This window comes from Sceloporus occidentalis, unplaced genomic scaffold (assembly GCF_023333645.1).
Source record: "Sceloporus occidentalis isolate IW3139 unplaced genomic scaffold, rSceOcc1.0.p SCAF_64, whole genome shotgun sequence".
NCBI classification, from domain to species: domain Eukaryota; kingdom Metazoa; phylum Chordata; class Lepidosauria; order Squamata; family Phrynosomatidae; genus Sceloporus; species Sceloporus occidentalis.
Window position 1 is genome coordinate 5,426,593 of NW_028317044.1, and position 14,899 is coordinate 5,441,491.

Here is a 14,899-nt window from a genome sequence, read left to right on the forward strand (position 1 = left end):
CTTCCTTCCTCCCTCCCTCCCTTCCTTCCTTCCTCCCTTCCTTCCTTCCCCCCTTCCTTCCTTCTCCCTCCCTTCCTTCCTTCCTTCCTTCCTTCCTCCCTCCCTTCCTTCCTTCCTTCTCCCTCCCTCCCTCCCTCCCTCCCTTCCTTCCTTCCTTCCTTCCTCCCTCCCTCCCTTCCTCCCTCCCTTCCTTCCTTCCTTCCTCCCTTCCTTCCTTCCTTCCTTCTCCCTCCCTTCCTTCATTCCTTCCTTCCTTCCTTCCTCCCTCCCTCCCTCCCTCCCTTCCTCCCTCCCTTTCTCCCTTCCCTCCTTCCTTCCTTCGCCCCAAAATGGAGGGCCAGAGGCACAAAGGGACACACTTTCTTCCTTTTGGCCCAAGGAGCCTGGCCTCATTCTCACTCTGGAGCCTCAGGAGAGAAAGAGATAACTCTGTTCAACTGAGGCCTCAGAGAAGGTTCCGGAACCTTATTCCCCACAATCACAAGAAGCACAAAATGGCTGCCAGAACACAAAATGGCTGCCTGAACACAAAATGGCCGCCTCTGCCTCAGTGCTTGGCAGTTGTCCGTTTAAGGCCTTCAGGGAACCCAAAATGGAGGACAAAATGGCCCCAAAGTCGGAAGGGACCCCAAACAGGATTTCTGAACCTAAACAACACAGGAAGGTTTTCCTGATGGCACCCGATGGCTGTGAGGACACAAAAGTCCCCAAACAGGATTTCCAAACCTTAACAACACCTAAACATTTTCCTGGTGCTACTGAAAGGAGGAACCTGATCCCCTCCTTAATTACAATCAATAGTGAAAGATATTGATATTAAGAGTGCCCATCGTCCACAACCAGCTCAGGTCGTGACCGCTCAGGGAGGCCAGTCCAGCTGCAGGTGGCCCTCCGTCCGTCCCCCTTTCCTAATGCATTCCTCCTCTTTTCCCCAGCATCAGCCCCTTTCCCAAGAAGGCTGCATCCGCACTATAGAAATAAGGCACTTTGACACCGCTTTAACCACTCAGTGCTATGGAATCCTGGGATTTTACCTTTGGACGCTTAGCCTTCTCTGCCAGAGAGCTCTCATGCCACAACAAACTACAAATCCCAGGATTCCATAGGATGGAGCCAGGAGAGTTAAAGCAGTTTCAAACTGAATTATTTCTGTAGTGCAGATACAGACTGTGTCAGTTGCAAAAGGACCGAAGTTGAATTTTTATCCTGTTAAAAATGTTTTTGCTTTTTTAAATATAAGAAGTTTGTTTTTCTGTCTAATCCTTATTCTTCTTGTTGTTATTTGTTTGTTTGTTTGTATGTATCATTCTTGGTAAGATGAGATGGTCTGGTCTGCCTCCTTCCTTCTTCCTTCAAAATCTATTGATAAGAAAACTGGGGAGACTTTTAAAACCTCCCAAAGGAGCTACTTTTGGCCTTTTTGGGGGACAATCTTAGAAGGGATAATTTCTGATCCCTTTTAAAACCCACGTTCCCCAGAAGGAGCAGAGCTGTGTAAGAAAACCCTCTCAGAAAAGACACACAAAGAGACACACTTCCTTCCTTTTGGCCCAAGGAGCCTGGCCTCCTTCTCTCTCTGGAGCCTCAGGAGAGAAAGAGAAGCCTCTGTTCAACTGAGGCCTCAGAGAAGGTTCTGGAACCTTATTCCCCACAGTCACAAGCAGCACAAAATGGCTGCCAGAACACAAAATGGCCGCCTGAACACAAAATGGCTGCCTCTGCCTCGGTGCTTGGCAGATGGCAGTTTGAGGCCTTCAGGGAACCCAAAATGGCAGATGAAAGGGCCCCAAAGTCGGAAGGGACCCCATACAGGATTTCTGAACCTAAACAACACAGGAAGGTTTTCCTGATGGCACCCGATGGCTGTGAGGACACAAAAGTCCCCAAACAGGATTTCCAAACCTTAACAACACCTAAACATTTTCCTGATGCTATTGAAAGGAGGAACCTGATCCCCTCCTTAATTACAATCAATAGTGAGAGATATTAATATTAAGAGTGCCCATCGTCCACAACCAGCTCAAGTCTTGACCGCTCAGGGAGGCCAGTCCAGCTGCAGGACTGGGACCACTTTAACTGCCCTGGAGCAGTGCTAGGGAATTCTGGGAAATGTAGTTTTGTGAAACATTGAGCCTTCTCTTTCAGAGAGCTCAGGTGCCACAATAAATTCCAATTCCCAGGATTCCCTAACACTGGGCCAGGGCAGTTAAAGCGCACTCAAGCTGGACTATTGCTGCCGTGTGTTTTGGACCTTACTTGGCCGCAAATTGCCCATAGCCTGCAATGCATCTCCTAATTCTGTTGCCAGTCCCTCCCTCCCAACACTTTCTCATTTCCCCCCAAAACAAGCGCAAATCTGGCAGATGGAAAGAGGTTTTAAAGCAGCATTTAAATCTGCAGTAGTTGCTCTTAAAAATCTAAATGTCCCATATGCTATTATCAGGTTTGTAGCTATTATTACAGAAAAACGTAGAGTGCAAACTCCTCAAGTACCATTATTTTCTGGAGTGAGATGTGCTTTTCCAATTGACTCACTGTGATGATCTCCGTGGTCCAAGCAGCCAAACCGCGGCCCTGTAATAATAATAATAATAATAATAATAATAATAATAATAATAATATTTTATACCCCTCTCTTCAGCCAAAAGGCTATCAGAGTGGCTTACAAATTGTTAATTAGACATTTAGACATTATGGCTCTTAGCCCAGAAGGCACTTTAATTCCTTAAATCATGCTGCCACCTCCCAGTGAATTATCAAAGGGTTTCCCTTAACCTCCACTGGGACCGGTTAAGGAACCTTATTTCTACTTCTTTACTGATCTTCCAAGCATCAACCGAGCCAAGACACGTGTAAAAGGAGTGTCGAGTAGTAGATACTCTAAGGAGGTATGTATTATAAACAACAAAATATAACTGAAATATAACTCATACAAGATATTAAGAATCTTGCAGGTACAATATTTGAAAGTATATAATGCTCAATTCATACAAGCTATTAAAAAAACAAATAAACCTAAGCTTCCAATTCTGAGACTAACTTCCAAGATCCGCTCTTTAACTCTCGATCTCCGACCGACACAATTCCCCCAACTGTCTCTTGGTCTCTCAGGCCTTATATCTCCTTCTCACGGAAGCTTCCAGAAAAACCTTTATCTTGCTTTCTGATTGGTCAAGAGAGCCTTCCGTAGCAGTCATGTCACAATGCATTTGCATAAACCTCCCTTTACTGCCTGAAGAAGACCTCCATTGACTGGAGCCCAGTCATTGCACTTTCCCAAGGCAAGGCTTGCCCTTATTTCCCAATGTCGTTCTTGGTGTCTGCCTTCCAGTTGTTTCAGGTCTTATGGTGACCTTATGGGAGTCTCTGAAGGGGTTTTCTTGGCAGGTTCCTTCAGAGTGGGTTTCCCATAGCCATCCTCTGAAAGAGTGTGACTTGCCAAAGGTCACTCAGTGGGTTTTTGTGACATTCATTCAGAGGGAGATGCCTTCTTTACTTGACACTGAGATATCTCTGGATGTCATGAACATACAGATAGCACCCGCCCCATGCCTCCGGATGAACTCTCTTGGCGGTTTGATGTAGATGTTGACTAGCATTGGGGATAGGATGGCACCCTGGAGAACGCTGCATTTAAGATCCCTCATAGAGGAGCAACTGTCCCCAAGCATCTCCATCTGGAATCTGCTGGAGAAATAGGACCGGAAGCATTGCAATGCAGTGCCCCCAATCCCCAATTCCCTCAGGAGTTCCAGAAGGATGACATGGTCAATAGTATCAAAAGCCACTGAGAGGCCCAAAAGCATTAACAGGGTCACACTTCCCCTGTCGATACTCAAGCGGAGATCATCTAAGGTAACCATAGCAATCTTGACTCTGTATCCCATCCTGAAGCCAGGTTGAAATGGATCTAGGTAATCTGTTTCATCCAAGACTGTTTGGAGTTGAAGAGAAATGGAAGACGGGAGACCGCTCTGTAATTCTTCATGTCCAAGGGATCTGGGGAGGGCTTTTTCAGAAGCAGCCGTATCACTGCTTCTTTTAAGCAAGATGGAAAATAGCCTTCCCTAAGAGATGCATCTATGATATATCTCAGGTGAGTCCTCAAAGCATCTCCTCCTTGGATGACCAGCCATGAAAGGCAAGGGTTGAGAGGGCAAGTTGTCTTCTTCACACTTCCAAGGAGCTTGTCCCCATCCTCAGTACTCACAGATTCACAATGATCCAGTATGATCTTATTCACAGAGTCACGGGAATGTCTTTACTGTTTTTATTGTTGAGGTATGGAGCAGCATTGAAAATGTTCAGATGTGGCAGAGAAGCTAATGGACACTCGCTGCTCTTAACCAGGAATTGGTTGCAGCTGTGGCTCCAGACAGCAGGGGATTGCCCAAGATTGTGGCGGAGTGTGCCAGAGAGCAGCACATAGCACTTGTGTAAATATGCTGTGACATCTGGAATGATGGACAGTAATCCAGGTAACACAGGAAATTGTACAGGAAGGGGTTGAGCTAGATTGCCACATGGCAAAAGTGTATATAAGCTCAGATCATCATTGTACAGTGTGGGTTTTGTAACTGGTGGATGGGGTTGGTCTAGCTCTCGTGTATGTTTTGCAACCAAAAATAAACAGTGCCTCTTGGAGAAAAGCCAGCCTACGGTGCTTTAATCTAGCAGTTGTGTTTCCTGGCAAAGCTCCAGTCTGCCAGTTTGTCTATCTACTCACAAGCTTCCAAGATTGCTCTGAGTTCACCTCTGCATTTTCTCCCAACATTTATACTCTCATTGTTTAATCCAGTTTTAGTACTGGGATCGGGGGGGGGGGGGGGGATTGATTTCTTTTGGATTTTATTGTAACCTCGATGTATTTTATTGTTGAAACCAGCACAGATTCTCCTTCATAGAGCGGGCTAGAAACAAATCTTTTCTTATTATATTATGCTGGCATCCAAGTCGGCTCGTATCTCGTGTGTGTGTTTGCCTTTGCTGTTCTTATGGCTGGGAATGGAGCTGAGGAATGAGGAGAGAAGAAAGGGTCCGTTTTGTGCAAATTCACAACTTCTGTGCATCAAAGAGTCCAGTCTGTTGAAATAGCAAAGAACTTTATTAAAACACATAGTCAGAAATTCAGTGTTTAAGCTAGAACTGCCCTCCCCAAGCCAAAGAATATATTGAAACCCCCAAACCTAAAACTCCACCTTCTACCAAACCTAGCCCCCACCTACAATTCCCACCATCTATCCCCCACTTTGCCATCCCTCTCACACGCACAATCTCTCCCTGCCCCAGACATTCGAAGAAACTGCATCCCTTTCTGTTACTACAGGTCCCCAACTTTATTCAGCCAACATCCCACAAATTCCGAATGCTATCCTTGCTATTCTAGCCAGCCGCAACAAACCCCAGCCCCCCATCTAACTAACCTAAACCACGACCCATAATCCCCCGCCAAATTTATAACCCAAAGCAATTATCTATACTAGTAGCAATTAAAACCTAAACTTTACTAAACATAACTTTAAAACATAAACAGACATATGGACAGAGAAACTGTGCAAATAAATTCATATGGGCTTTTTAGCACCGCTGGATGGAAAAAATGTTTTTGTATTCCACCTTTACAAAAATAATGTTCATTCACTTCTTCGGTTTGTGTGGCTTCTCTCCTGTGCTGCCTCTCTGGTGACTGAATAGGCCTGACCTCCGAGAAAAGCATTTTCCACACTGCTGGCATTTGTGTGGCTTCTCTCCTGTGTGGATTCTTTTGTGTGTCAGTAGGTTTGACTGCTGAGAAAAACATTTCCCACAATGCTGGCATTTGTATGGCTTCTCTCTTGTGTGGACTCTCTGGTGTGTCAGTAGGTTTGACTGCCGAGAAAAACATGTTCCACAATGCTCGCATTTGTATGGCTTCTCTCCTGTGTGGATTCTCTGGTGTGTCAGTAGGTTTGACTGCCAAGAAAAACATTTCCCACAGTGCTGGCATTTGTATGGCTTCTCTCCGGTGTGGATTCTCTGATGTCTCACTAGGACTGACTTCAAACAAAAACATTTCCCACAATGCTGGCAGTTGTATGGCTTCTCTCCTGTGTGGACTCTCTGATGTGCCACTAGGACTGACTTCAAACAAAAACATTTCCCACAGTGTTGGCATTTGTATGGCTTCTCTCCGGTGTGGACTCTCCGATGCATGAGAAGGATCGACTTGTATGCAAAATGTTTCCCACAATGCTGGCAGTTGTATGGCTTCTCTGATGTGTGGACTCTCTCATGACTGACAAGTTCTTCTGTAAAGAAGGAAAATAATACTGAATATCAGAGTTAAGAGAGGAAAGTGTTAGCCCAAGATTTAGCCCTACGTTCACACCTCCCTATTTGATATTAAATTAATAAAGTTGGGGTGGGTGACCTGAGCAGGACCCTGTTGCAGATGCCCCAAATCCATGAAACGATTATATCCTTATCCACAGGAGCTGGCAAAGAAGAGATTGTGGGGGAACTACCTTGAGGTAATCAGTTGAAGCAGATAGTCATACAGACTGTTGAAAAAAGATTCCTTTAAACATGTGTAAAATATTTTGATTGAAAAGTGGCATCATATCCTGTGAGACGGCCAGAGAGTCCGGAGTCTGAGCACATGGCGTGATGCAAGCCAACTGCAGAGGACGCTTCATGCTGTGTGGCACCAGGAGATGGATCACAACCAATACACAATACAGGATACATGTGGATTGCTGTGGATAGGATTGGATTGGAGTTGTGTATAGGAGAGATGGTGAACATGATGGAAGTCAGAGAGGAGAGCTTGAAAATATTTTGATTATATTGCAACTCAAGATAGAGAACCTCCAAAGATTCGGATGAAATCAACTGTGTCTGTGACTTATTTTTAAGTGTGAAATGTGGCCAGTGCATTGCCAATACCTGTATCTGGAACGTTGTTTCCATACTGTGCTGTGTTATTGTTGAGCTGCATCTGGGAGCATCATGCTCACATTGCGCTGTACATTGGCTTGTGAACGGGACTGGAATTCAGAGCCAACAAGGACTTGAGGACCGGTGTGTTAATCCCTTATGTCTGAGGTATTTGCACCAAGCACCCATTGCATTGAATTTGATTTTGGACCATATTTTCCCCACCCAGGAAACTTTCTAAAACGATTTAAACCTTATAGAAAACTCGGGTTCTGCCCACTAGCAACCATTTCAGTATAAATATTGCAGTCCAGTTGCAGACAGACACTCTGTTGGTTTACATTGCTAAACGCCTCACTACACTCGCCAGCTCCACTTGCCATGGGAGTTACTGACTTCTCTCCCCATTGTGGACCCTCAGCAATTGGAATCAAGTTCTGTCTAGGTTATGTATTACCATTAGCAAAGCCTAACATCTATTCACCACTCCCACCTTTGTTACCTAGTTCCTGTGTGTTTGTGTGAAAACCTATATGTGTGTGCATAAGTGTACAGTGCACCTGCGTCATACGCAGGCACTCCTTACGCGGATTTCAGCATACACTAAAAGCCACACTGGGAAAAGGGGCGATGTGCCCCATAAGGGTTAATGGTACCTGTGCGGAGCCCCATTCATTTATATAGGGCTCGAGAATAGATGGAATTCACCTAACACCGGGGGGGGGGGGGTAGATCAGGAATGGGATGAGTCCCGAGGCCACTGTTGCCCCAATCTCTCCTTTGAGCTAAGTATGAAATTCCCCTGAAAGCATAGCACTTGGGAGTGTCCTCCCCAGACTCCAGCATTTCGGGTAACAAAGGGCCTCTGGAATCACCCATGGAGCTAAGCAAGCTCAGGTTGGAAAAGAAACATTAGACAAAAAGGCATTTTTGTGTTGCCCTTTCTTCTCTTCATAGACATTGCTCATAATTTCTAAATGGAACGCCTTAATATGTTTGAAAACAGGGACCTGAGCTGGTTCTCACAGGTTCGGTTCTTAAAATCTGTCAGGTTGGTGGCTGCCTCCCAATCCCCAAGGCCCCTCTCCTGGCCCTTCCCAGAGGTCCCTTCCTCTACGCACAGAGCTAGGAGATCCTGGCTTTGCTCCAGCCTTCCCCTCCTGGCTCCCATCTGCCAGATCCCCTTCCCTTTCTCCCTCCGCTCTCCAACCTTCCCTCTTGCCCATCTGCACTGCTTCAGCATCTCATTTTCAGCCTCTCTTCCCTGCCTTTCTATTTTTCACTTTCCCTCCGTCTCTCTGTTACAGACACAAACCCATAGAGTGTGATGCATAAAAGGGATCATAGAGTCATAGAGCTGGAAGAAACCGCAAGGGCCATCCAGTCCAACCGCCTGCCATGCAGGAACTCTCAATCGAAGCATCCCAGACCATCCAGCGTCTGTTTAAAGACCTTCAAGGAAGGAGGCTCCACTACACTCCGAGGAAGGAGTGTGCTCCACTGTCGAACAGCCCTTACTCTCAGAAGGTTCTTTCAAATGTTGAGGTGGAATCTCTTTTCCTGTAGCTTGCATCCACTGCTCTGGGACCTAGTCTCTGGAGCAGCTGAAAACAAGTCAGCTCCCTCCTCAGTATGACATCCCTTTTAGGCCCATTTGTTGAGAAAGGCAGGATAATCAATATACAAATAATTCATTGGCAAAGGCAGAGCAAGGGGGCTGGGAACTGGACTCCAATTTTGGTGAGGGTGAAATGCCAGGGAGCAGACTTAAAACAGCCTTAAAACATCTATAAGACAGGCATGGACTACTGATGGGGTTGGAGGAGATCTCAGGGGCAACCCCACATTGTATTGCGGGGGGGGGGGGAGATCATTTTGGGGAAGTGGAGGCCATTTTGCCACTGTTGGGCCCTCTCTGAGCCATTGCAGGCCCAAGGGGGGCTTTCCCCTAAGAAGACTCCCCAGAGCCTTAAAAGGATGGAAGAGGGGCCAAAAGAGGTAAGAAACTTGCTCAGGGATGTGCTGAGTACCATTTGGGCGAGAAAAGCATTAATCTCCATGGCTTCTTCCCATAAAATCCTAGAATTGGCAGTTTAGGATGGGGTTATTAGAATCCTTAGAACCTGGAGAGCAATAGTGCCTCACTGAACTACAGATTCAAATATTCTACAGGATGTTGCTATCACAATTAATCTAGGCTTGAAAGGGATCTAGGACTCCTAGTAGACCGCAAGTTGAACATGGGCCAACAGTGTGATGAGGCAGCTACAAAGGCCAGTGTGATTCTAGGCTGCCTCTATACAAGAATAGTTTCTAGATCAAGAGAAGTAATAGTGCCACTCTATTCTGCTTTGGTCAAGGCTCATTTGGAATAATCCTGTGTCCAATTCTGGGCCCCACAATTCTAAAAGGATGTTCACAAATTGGGGCATGTCCAAAGGAGTGCCACCAAAGTGGTGAAGGGTCTGGAAACCATCAAGCTCTATGAGGAGCAGCTTAGAGAGCTGGTTATGTTTAGCCTGGAGAAAAGAAGATAAAGAGTGGATATGATATCCATGTTTAAACATTTGAAAGGGTGTCCTGTTGCGCAAGGAGCAGGCTTGCGTTTTGCTGACACCGAGAAAAAGAGACACCGCAATGGATGCCAGACACATTGAAAGAGGCTCCACCTAAACATTAGGAGGAACTTTGTGACAGTAAGAGCACTTTGACATTGGAATATATTCCCTTAGAGTTTGGTGGAGTCCTCTTCTTTGGAGGTCTTTAAAGAGAGACTGGATGGCCATCTCTTGGGGGTGATTTGAATGTGTATTCCTGCATGGCAGAAGGGGGTTGAACTGGATGGCCCTTGTGGTCTATTCCAACTCTATGAGTCTATAATTCTAGTGGAACCATAGCAACATGATAATAATGAAAGGGCCCTCAGTCTTTATAGAAAGAGCCATGGATTCAGGTTCCTTACCTACAGAAGCCACATTTTCATAATTGTCCATCATTACAGAATTGTACAAAAGTTTCTGTTTCGCCGTCAACAGATTCCATTCATCCTTGGAGAAATATACTGCCACATCGGCAAAGGTCACCTGAAATAGAAAATAGCCCTCATCCAGAGAGTGACAAAGAAAAGGGGAGGAAAGCACATGGTGCTTCCCAAATGTTATTTCATCACTTCAGAAATAAACTTTAAATTCTGTTAGCAAGCAAAAAGCTACTGCCTTTCAGATCAGTTTGTCTTGAATCCTTTCAATATAACATACAATGTAATAAACAATATAATTTAGGCCATGGCTGGGATATTGAGGATGGATTAGGATACTGACTATCCCAACACATAGAGTACATTTAGCCACAAAAGAATTATGGTGCATTTAGCCATTTCTTGCCACATTTCAGAGGCAAATGTCATTTTAAAAAACAGTTCTGGGGAGCATTCTGGACTTGAAGGCCACTGGGCCACCCCCAATTTAGATCCAGAGATGGTCTCCCATATCCCCAACATTTCACAGACAGGAAAAGCAAGGCACATGTGGACAAGCAACACCAGAAGGTGCTGAGGATGGCCAAGGTTGTTTAGGAGGAAGATCACACAAGCTAGGAAGGGCACAGCAGTTTGCTTTTGCTTCAGCCTCCTGGCAAGGGAAGACCCTTGCAACTTATCTCCTCTCCTGTCCCCATTTTTGAGTTGATGGGGTGCAAATTCCTTGGAAGTCACTTCGCAGTAACCCAAGGCAGCTGAGGAGAAGGGGCAAAGTGGGAGGAGGAGAGAGAAACCGGGACATTTTTGAAAGCCCCTGAAAAAGTGGGGTGACAGAGGATTAACCAGGACTTTCTCTGCAAAATTGGAACAATATGTTCTCCGCTCACTTTCATGAACAGCCCCAGCAGTGACACAAAGGAAACTAATAGTCAGGATGTCAACTCACCAAAGAGTTGTTGTACTTCGACAGCCTCTTTCTCTTGGAGCCCAACTCCCTCTGCTTGGCCTCTGTGTTGGCCATTAGGTTGTCCTGGTGGCCCTGCACCTGTGTCTCTTTCAGCAAAATATGGCCCAAGGCTGTGTAGAAGGAGACTGAGATGAAGTTCCTGAGAAAAGAGACTAGGGTTAGGCTTGATTTGTCAAGACACAGAGAACAGCATGCTTCTACTGAGATACGCAGGTGACATATGCCTTTGGGCCAATGCAGAGGTGGGTATCCCCTTCCTCCCTCTTCACCAAACAAAGCCCTCTGGACCTAGCATAGATTCACTGCAGCTCCCCTACACAACAGATACTCCATGTTAAACGCTTTTGACGTTGCTGTGTTGCGCAGCACGTGAGGCAACACGTTAACGTATGGCACCAGATTCTCCACCTTGACTGTAGTCAGTAGCTTGTGAGCTGAAGAAACACCTGTCGCTTTCTCAATGAGCAGAGACACTGTAATCTTCTCTCAGATCAGGCTTTTATTCATATAAGAAGTTCCACTGTGTACAACACTATATACATCGACACCATCCACCATCCACACCAGTAACAACCCACTCTGAGGCTCACACTGTCTGACTCTTCCTCAGTGACAGTTGAGAATGACAGTTGACAGTTGCATCAACATTCCAATGATGCACTGTTTAAATGCTGCCACTAGAGCTGTCAATGACTTCCACAACAGCTCCACCTAGTGGCCACATGCCTGTCATTTCCTCAGACCTGTTCACCATGGTCCTGACACTCCATGCCTTGTGAGAGTGGAGGGGGGTCAGGGGATGGGAATTGGAGAGGACCCTGGCTATGTCCCTGTCGCTAGATGTGACATCAGCGCATCATCTGCTGAAACCTCCTGACCTCCCCAGTGGCCCTCAGAGGAGAATGCCTTCCTTTTGCTTCTGGCTAGAGAAACACAGCTGCATGCTTCTCCAACACTCTCATCAGGCATGGAATGAACATGGAGCATGGCTTCCACAATTCCCACTTTTCATTTTGTATTCCTTCTCATTTCACATCTATTTTAAACCTCTCCCTCATTCGACGATAAAGACACCATTGAAAAATCTAGGCCAGATTCTTTAAGTTTGATCTCTAGTTTTCCTTGCGATTCTTTCAGTACATCCTTGTATCTTAACCATTGAGTTTTCTGGATACTGTTCCTCCCAAAAAGAGCCTCATGTGACGAACACCATGAAGGTATTTTTGGACATATTCTACACTTGTTTTCCCCCCAGATCTTCAATAGAGCTTTTCTTACGAAATGATTTGTGCTTTCTTTATGAACTTTCTCTTTGCCGTAAATTCGGGATCCATTCCACCCAAATCTTAAATGTTCACCCTCCAGACATAACAATTGTTCATTCTCTAACATAAACCATTCTCTAATCCAAACTAAACAACAAGCAGCATCATAAAGTTTTCAGTTTGGTAAACCCAGCCCTCCTCTACTTTTGTCATCACAAAGTAATTTTGTTTTTATCCTGGCTCTTTTTTTATTCCTTTTGCCATAGAGTCAATGGTTTTTCATTCTGGATGATGGGTATCGCTTGAAGCAGAAGCAGTATTTCAGGAAGGAAACTCATTTGGATCATTGATATTTTTCCCAATAGAGATAAGTGTAATTTCCCCCATTTTTCTAGGTCTTTTCTGATTTCCTTCCTTACTGTCTCATAGTTATTGTGAAACTGATCTGCGTTTTTATTGGTGAAATTTATTCCTAGATACTTAACTTTCTTTCCCACTTTAAATCCACTAATTTCTTCCAGGATTTGTTCTTCCTTTCCTCCATATTTTTTGTTGTTGTTTTGTCTCTGTTTACTTTTAGTCCCGAAACATATTCCAATTCCAGTATTACATCCATCAATTCCCTTATGCTCTTTTCTGGGTTCTCCAGGGAATACAAAATGTTGTCTGCAAAGACTCTCATTTTAAACTCAATGTATGTTAATTTTTATTCTATTGATCTTATTTTCTAATCTTATCCTATTATTCACACTTCAAGGATCAGAATGAACAAAAGGGGTGATAGTGGGAAAGCTTGCCTTGTACCTTTAGAAATCTTAAATTCTTCTTCTTCTTTTTATAGTTAACAGTTTGGCTCTTTGATCTTTATACATTGCCCCTATCTTAAATAAGAAGCTACTATTTCTATTATTTCAAGTGTCGCAAATGACATATCCCATCCTATGTTATCGAAGGCCTTTTCTAAATCGACAAAGTGCAAAAATTTTTCCGTTGTGCCTTTCTAAATATTCAATTATATTTAAGACGTTTCGTATGTTATCACTGAGTTGTCTGTGGGGGAGAAATCCCGATTAGTCCTTGTGAATCCAGTCTTACAGAACCTTTTTGAGTCTATCATAGAAAATAATTTATAATCCATATTTCATAAGGAAATTAGCCTATAGCTCTACTTCAGTTGCATCTATATCTTCTTTTAACCGCAAAGTTATATTAGCTTGTTTCCATGTTTCAGGATAATGGTTTCCTTTGATGGCATTTATCGTTAATTTAAGTGGTGTTAACAGTCGATCCTCAAATACTTTATAATAACTGGTGATGAAGCCATCATTCCTGGTGTTTTCCCTTTTTTCCCTTTTTCTTATTACTTCCATGATTTCTGCTGTTGTCATCGGTCCATTTAATATAGTTCTTTGTTGGTCTGAAAGTGGCTTTGAGTTAGCTTTTCCCAAAAACTCCTCCATTTTGGCTCTAGACGTTTGAGATCCTTTATATAATTTAGCATAGAATTTTTGGAAGACCTTCTTAATTTTATTTTGGCCAGATGTTAATGTCGAATCTTTATTTATTTCCGTAATCGTCTTTCGTTGTTTCAACTTTCTTATTTTATTGGCAAGCCATCTTCTTGGCTTGTTTGCTGGTTCAAAACTCCTTTGTTTAAGATATCTAATTTATGCTTCTTCTGTATAGGTTTATGAGGGAAGACTGCATCCTGGTCTATGCTAATTTTGGGGATGTGAAGACCTATGGAAATTCATTTTATAAACCCAGTGAAACAAATATCTCACAAAGCTCTAGTAAACAACACGGACACACACAGTCCCCACACAAAGGACTCACTGGCGCACTGTGCGTCTGGGGTCTGGAAATCCAACTTCCACCTTCTGGGAGGACAATGCTGCCAGAGACTGCATTTGCGGCTTTATACCTGCAAAGCATGGCTCACTCTCTCAACTGCAACCCTTCCACACAATCCTGGACTGAAACATTTAAACAAAGGTCCTCTTTCAGCTCCAGGAATAAAGGCCTACCTTCACTGCAAAGACCCTGATTCCTGCAGCCCTCTCCTGCAGTCCTTTATTGCCGGAGCTTCCCTGGGTCAGAGGCTGTCTCCTCAACCGTAGAGAAGGGTTGCTCTGAGTGCGAAGGAGGAGGAGGTCCACAGGGCTGAGGGAGGAAAGGCAATGGGGAAAGGTCAGTGCCAATGGCCATGGAGAGCAGAAGGTGGCAATGCCTAGGAACCCCTCTGAGTCCCAGCCATTCTAGGAATGAGTGGCAGGAGTGAGTCCAGGGGGCTGAGGGGGTCTCCTTTCCCAAAGAGGGAGGCAAGGACCAGTGGGACCCTCCCCAGCTAGGGCAAAAAGGGAGGGTCTCTTTCCCACCTCTCTCTCCCATCCCCCAAAGCCCAGCCTCCCCACTGGCCCTGAGTCCCTGCCTAGCCTTCCACAGGCCCCTTCCTTCCTTCCTTCCTTCCTTCCTTCCTTCCTTCCTTCCTTCCTCCCTCCCTTCCTTCCTCCCTCCCTCCCTCCCTTCTTTCCTTCCTTCCTTCCTTCCTTCCTCCCTTCTCCCTCCCTTCCTTCCTTCCTTCCTTCCTCCCTCCCTTCCTTCCTTCCTCCCTCCCTCCCTTCCTTCCTTCCTCCCTTCCTTCCTTCCCCCCTTCCTTCCTTCTCCCTCCCTTCCTTCCTTCCTTCCTTCCTTCCTCCCTCCCTTCCTTCCTTCCTTCTCCCTCCCTCCCTCCCTCCCTCCCTCCCTTCCTTCCTTCCTTCCTTCCTCCCTCCC

General features: G+C 45.1%; 1 protein-coding gene across 1 annotated transcript; it reads right to left on the bottom strand.

Moving 5' to 3' along the window:
- Positions 1 to 1,405: 1,405 nt before the first annotated feature.
- Positions 1,406 to 14,427, bottom strand: LOC149287154 (putative zinc finger protein 75C). Its single transcript, XM_089493520.1, has 5 exons — positions 14,152 to 14,427; positions 10,839 to 10,998; positions 9,878 to 9,998; positions 6,060 to 6,287; positions 1,406 to 1,416 (listed from the first exon to the last, which is right to left on the bottom strand). Exons 2-5 carry the CDS (start codon positions 10,911 to 10,913, stop codon positions 1,406 to 1,408), a joined length of 435 nt encoding a protein of 144 aa, XP_089349646.1. The 5' UTR covers positions 10,914 to 10,998; positions 14,152 to 14,427.
- Between the last annotated feature and the right edge of the window lie 472 nt (positions 14,428 to 14,899).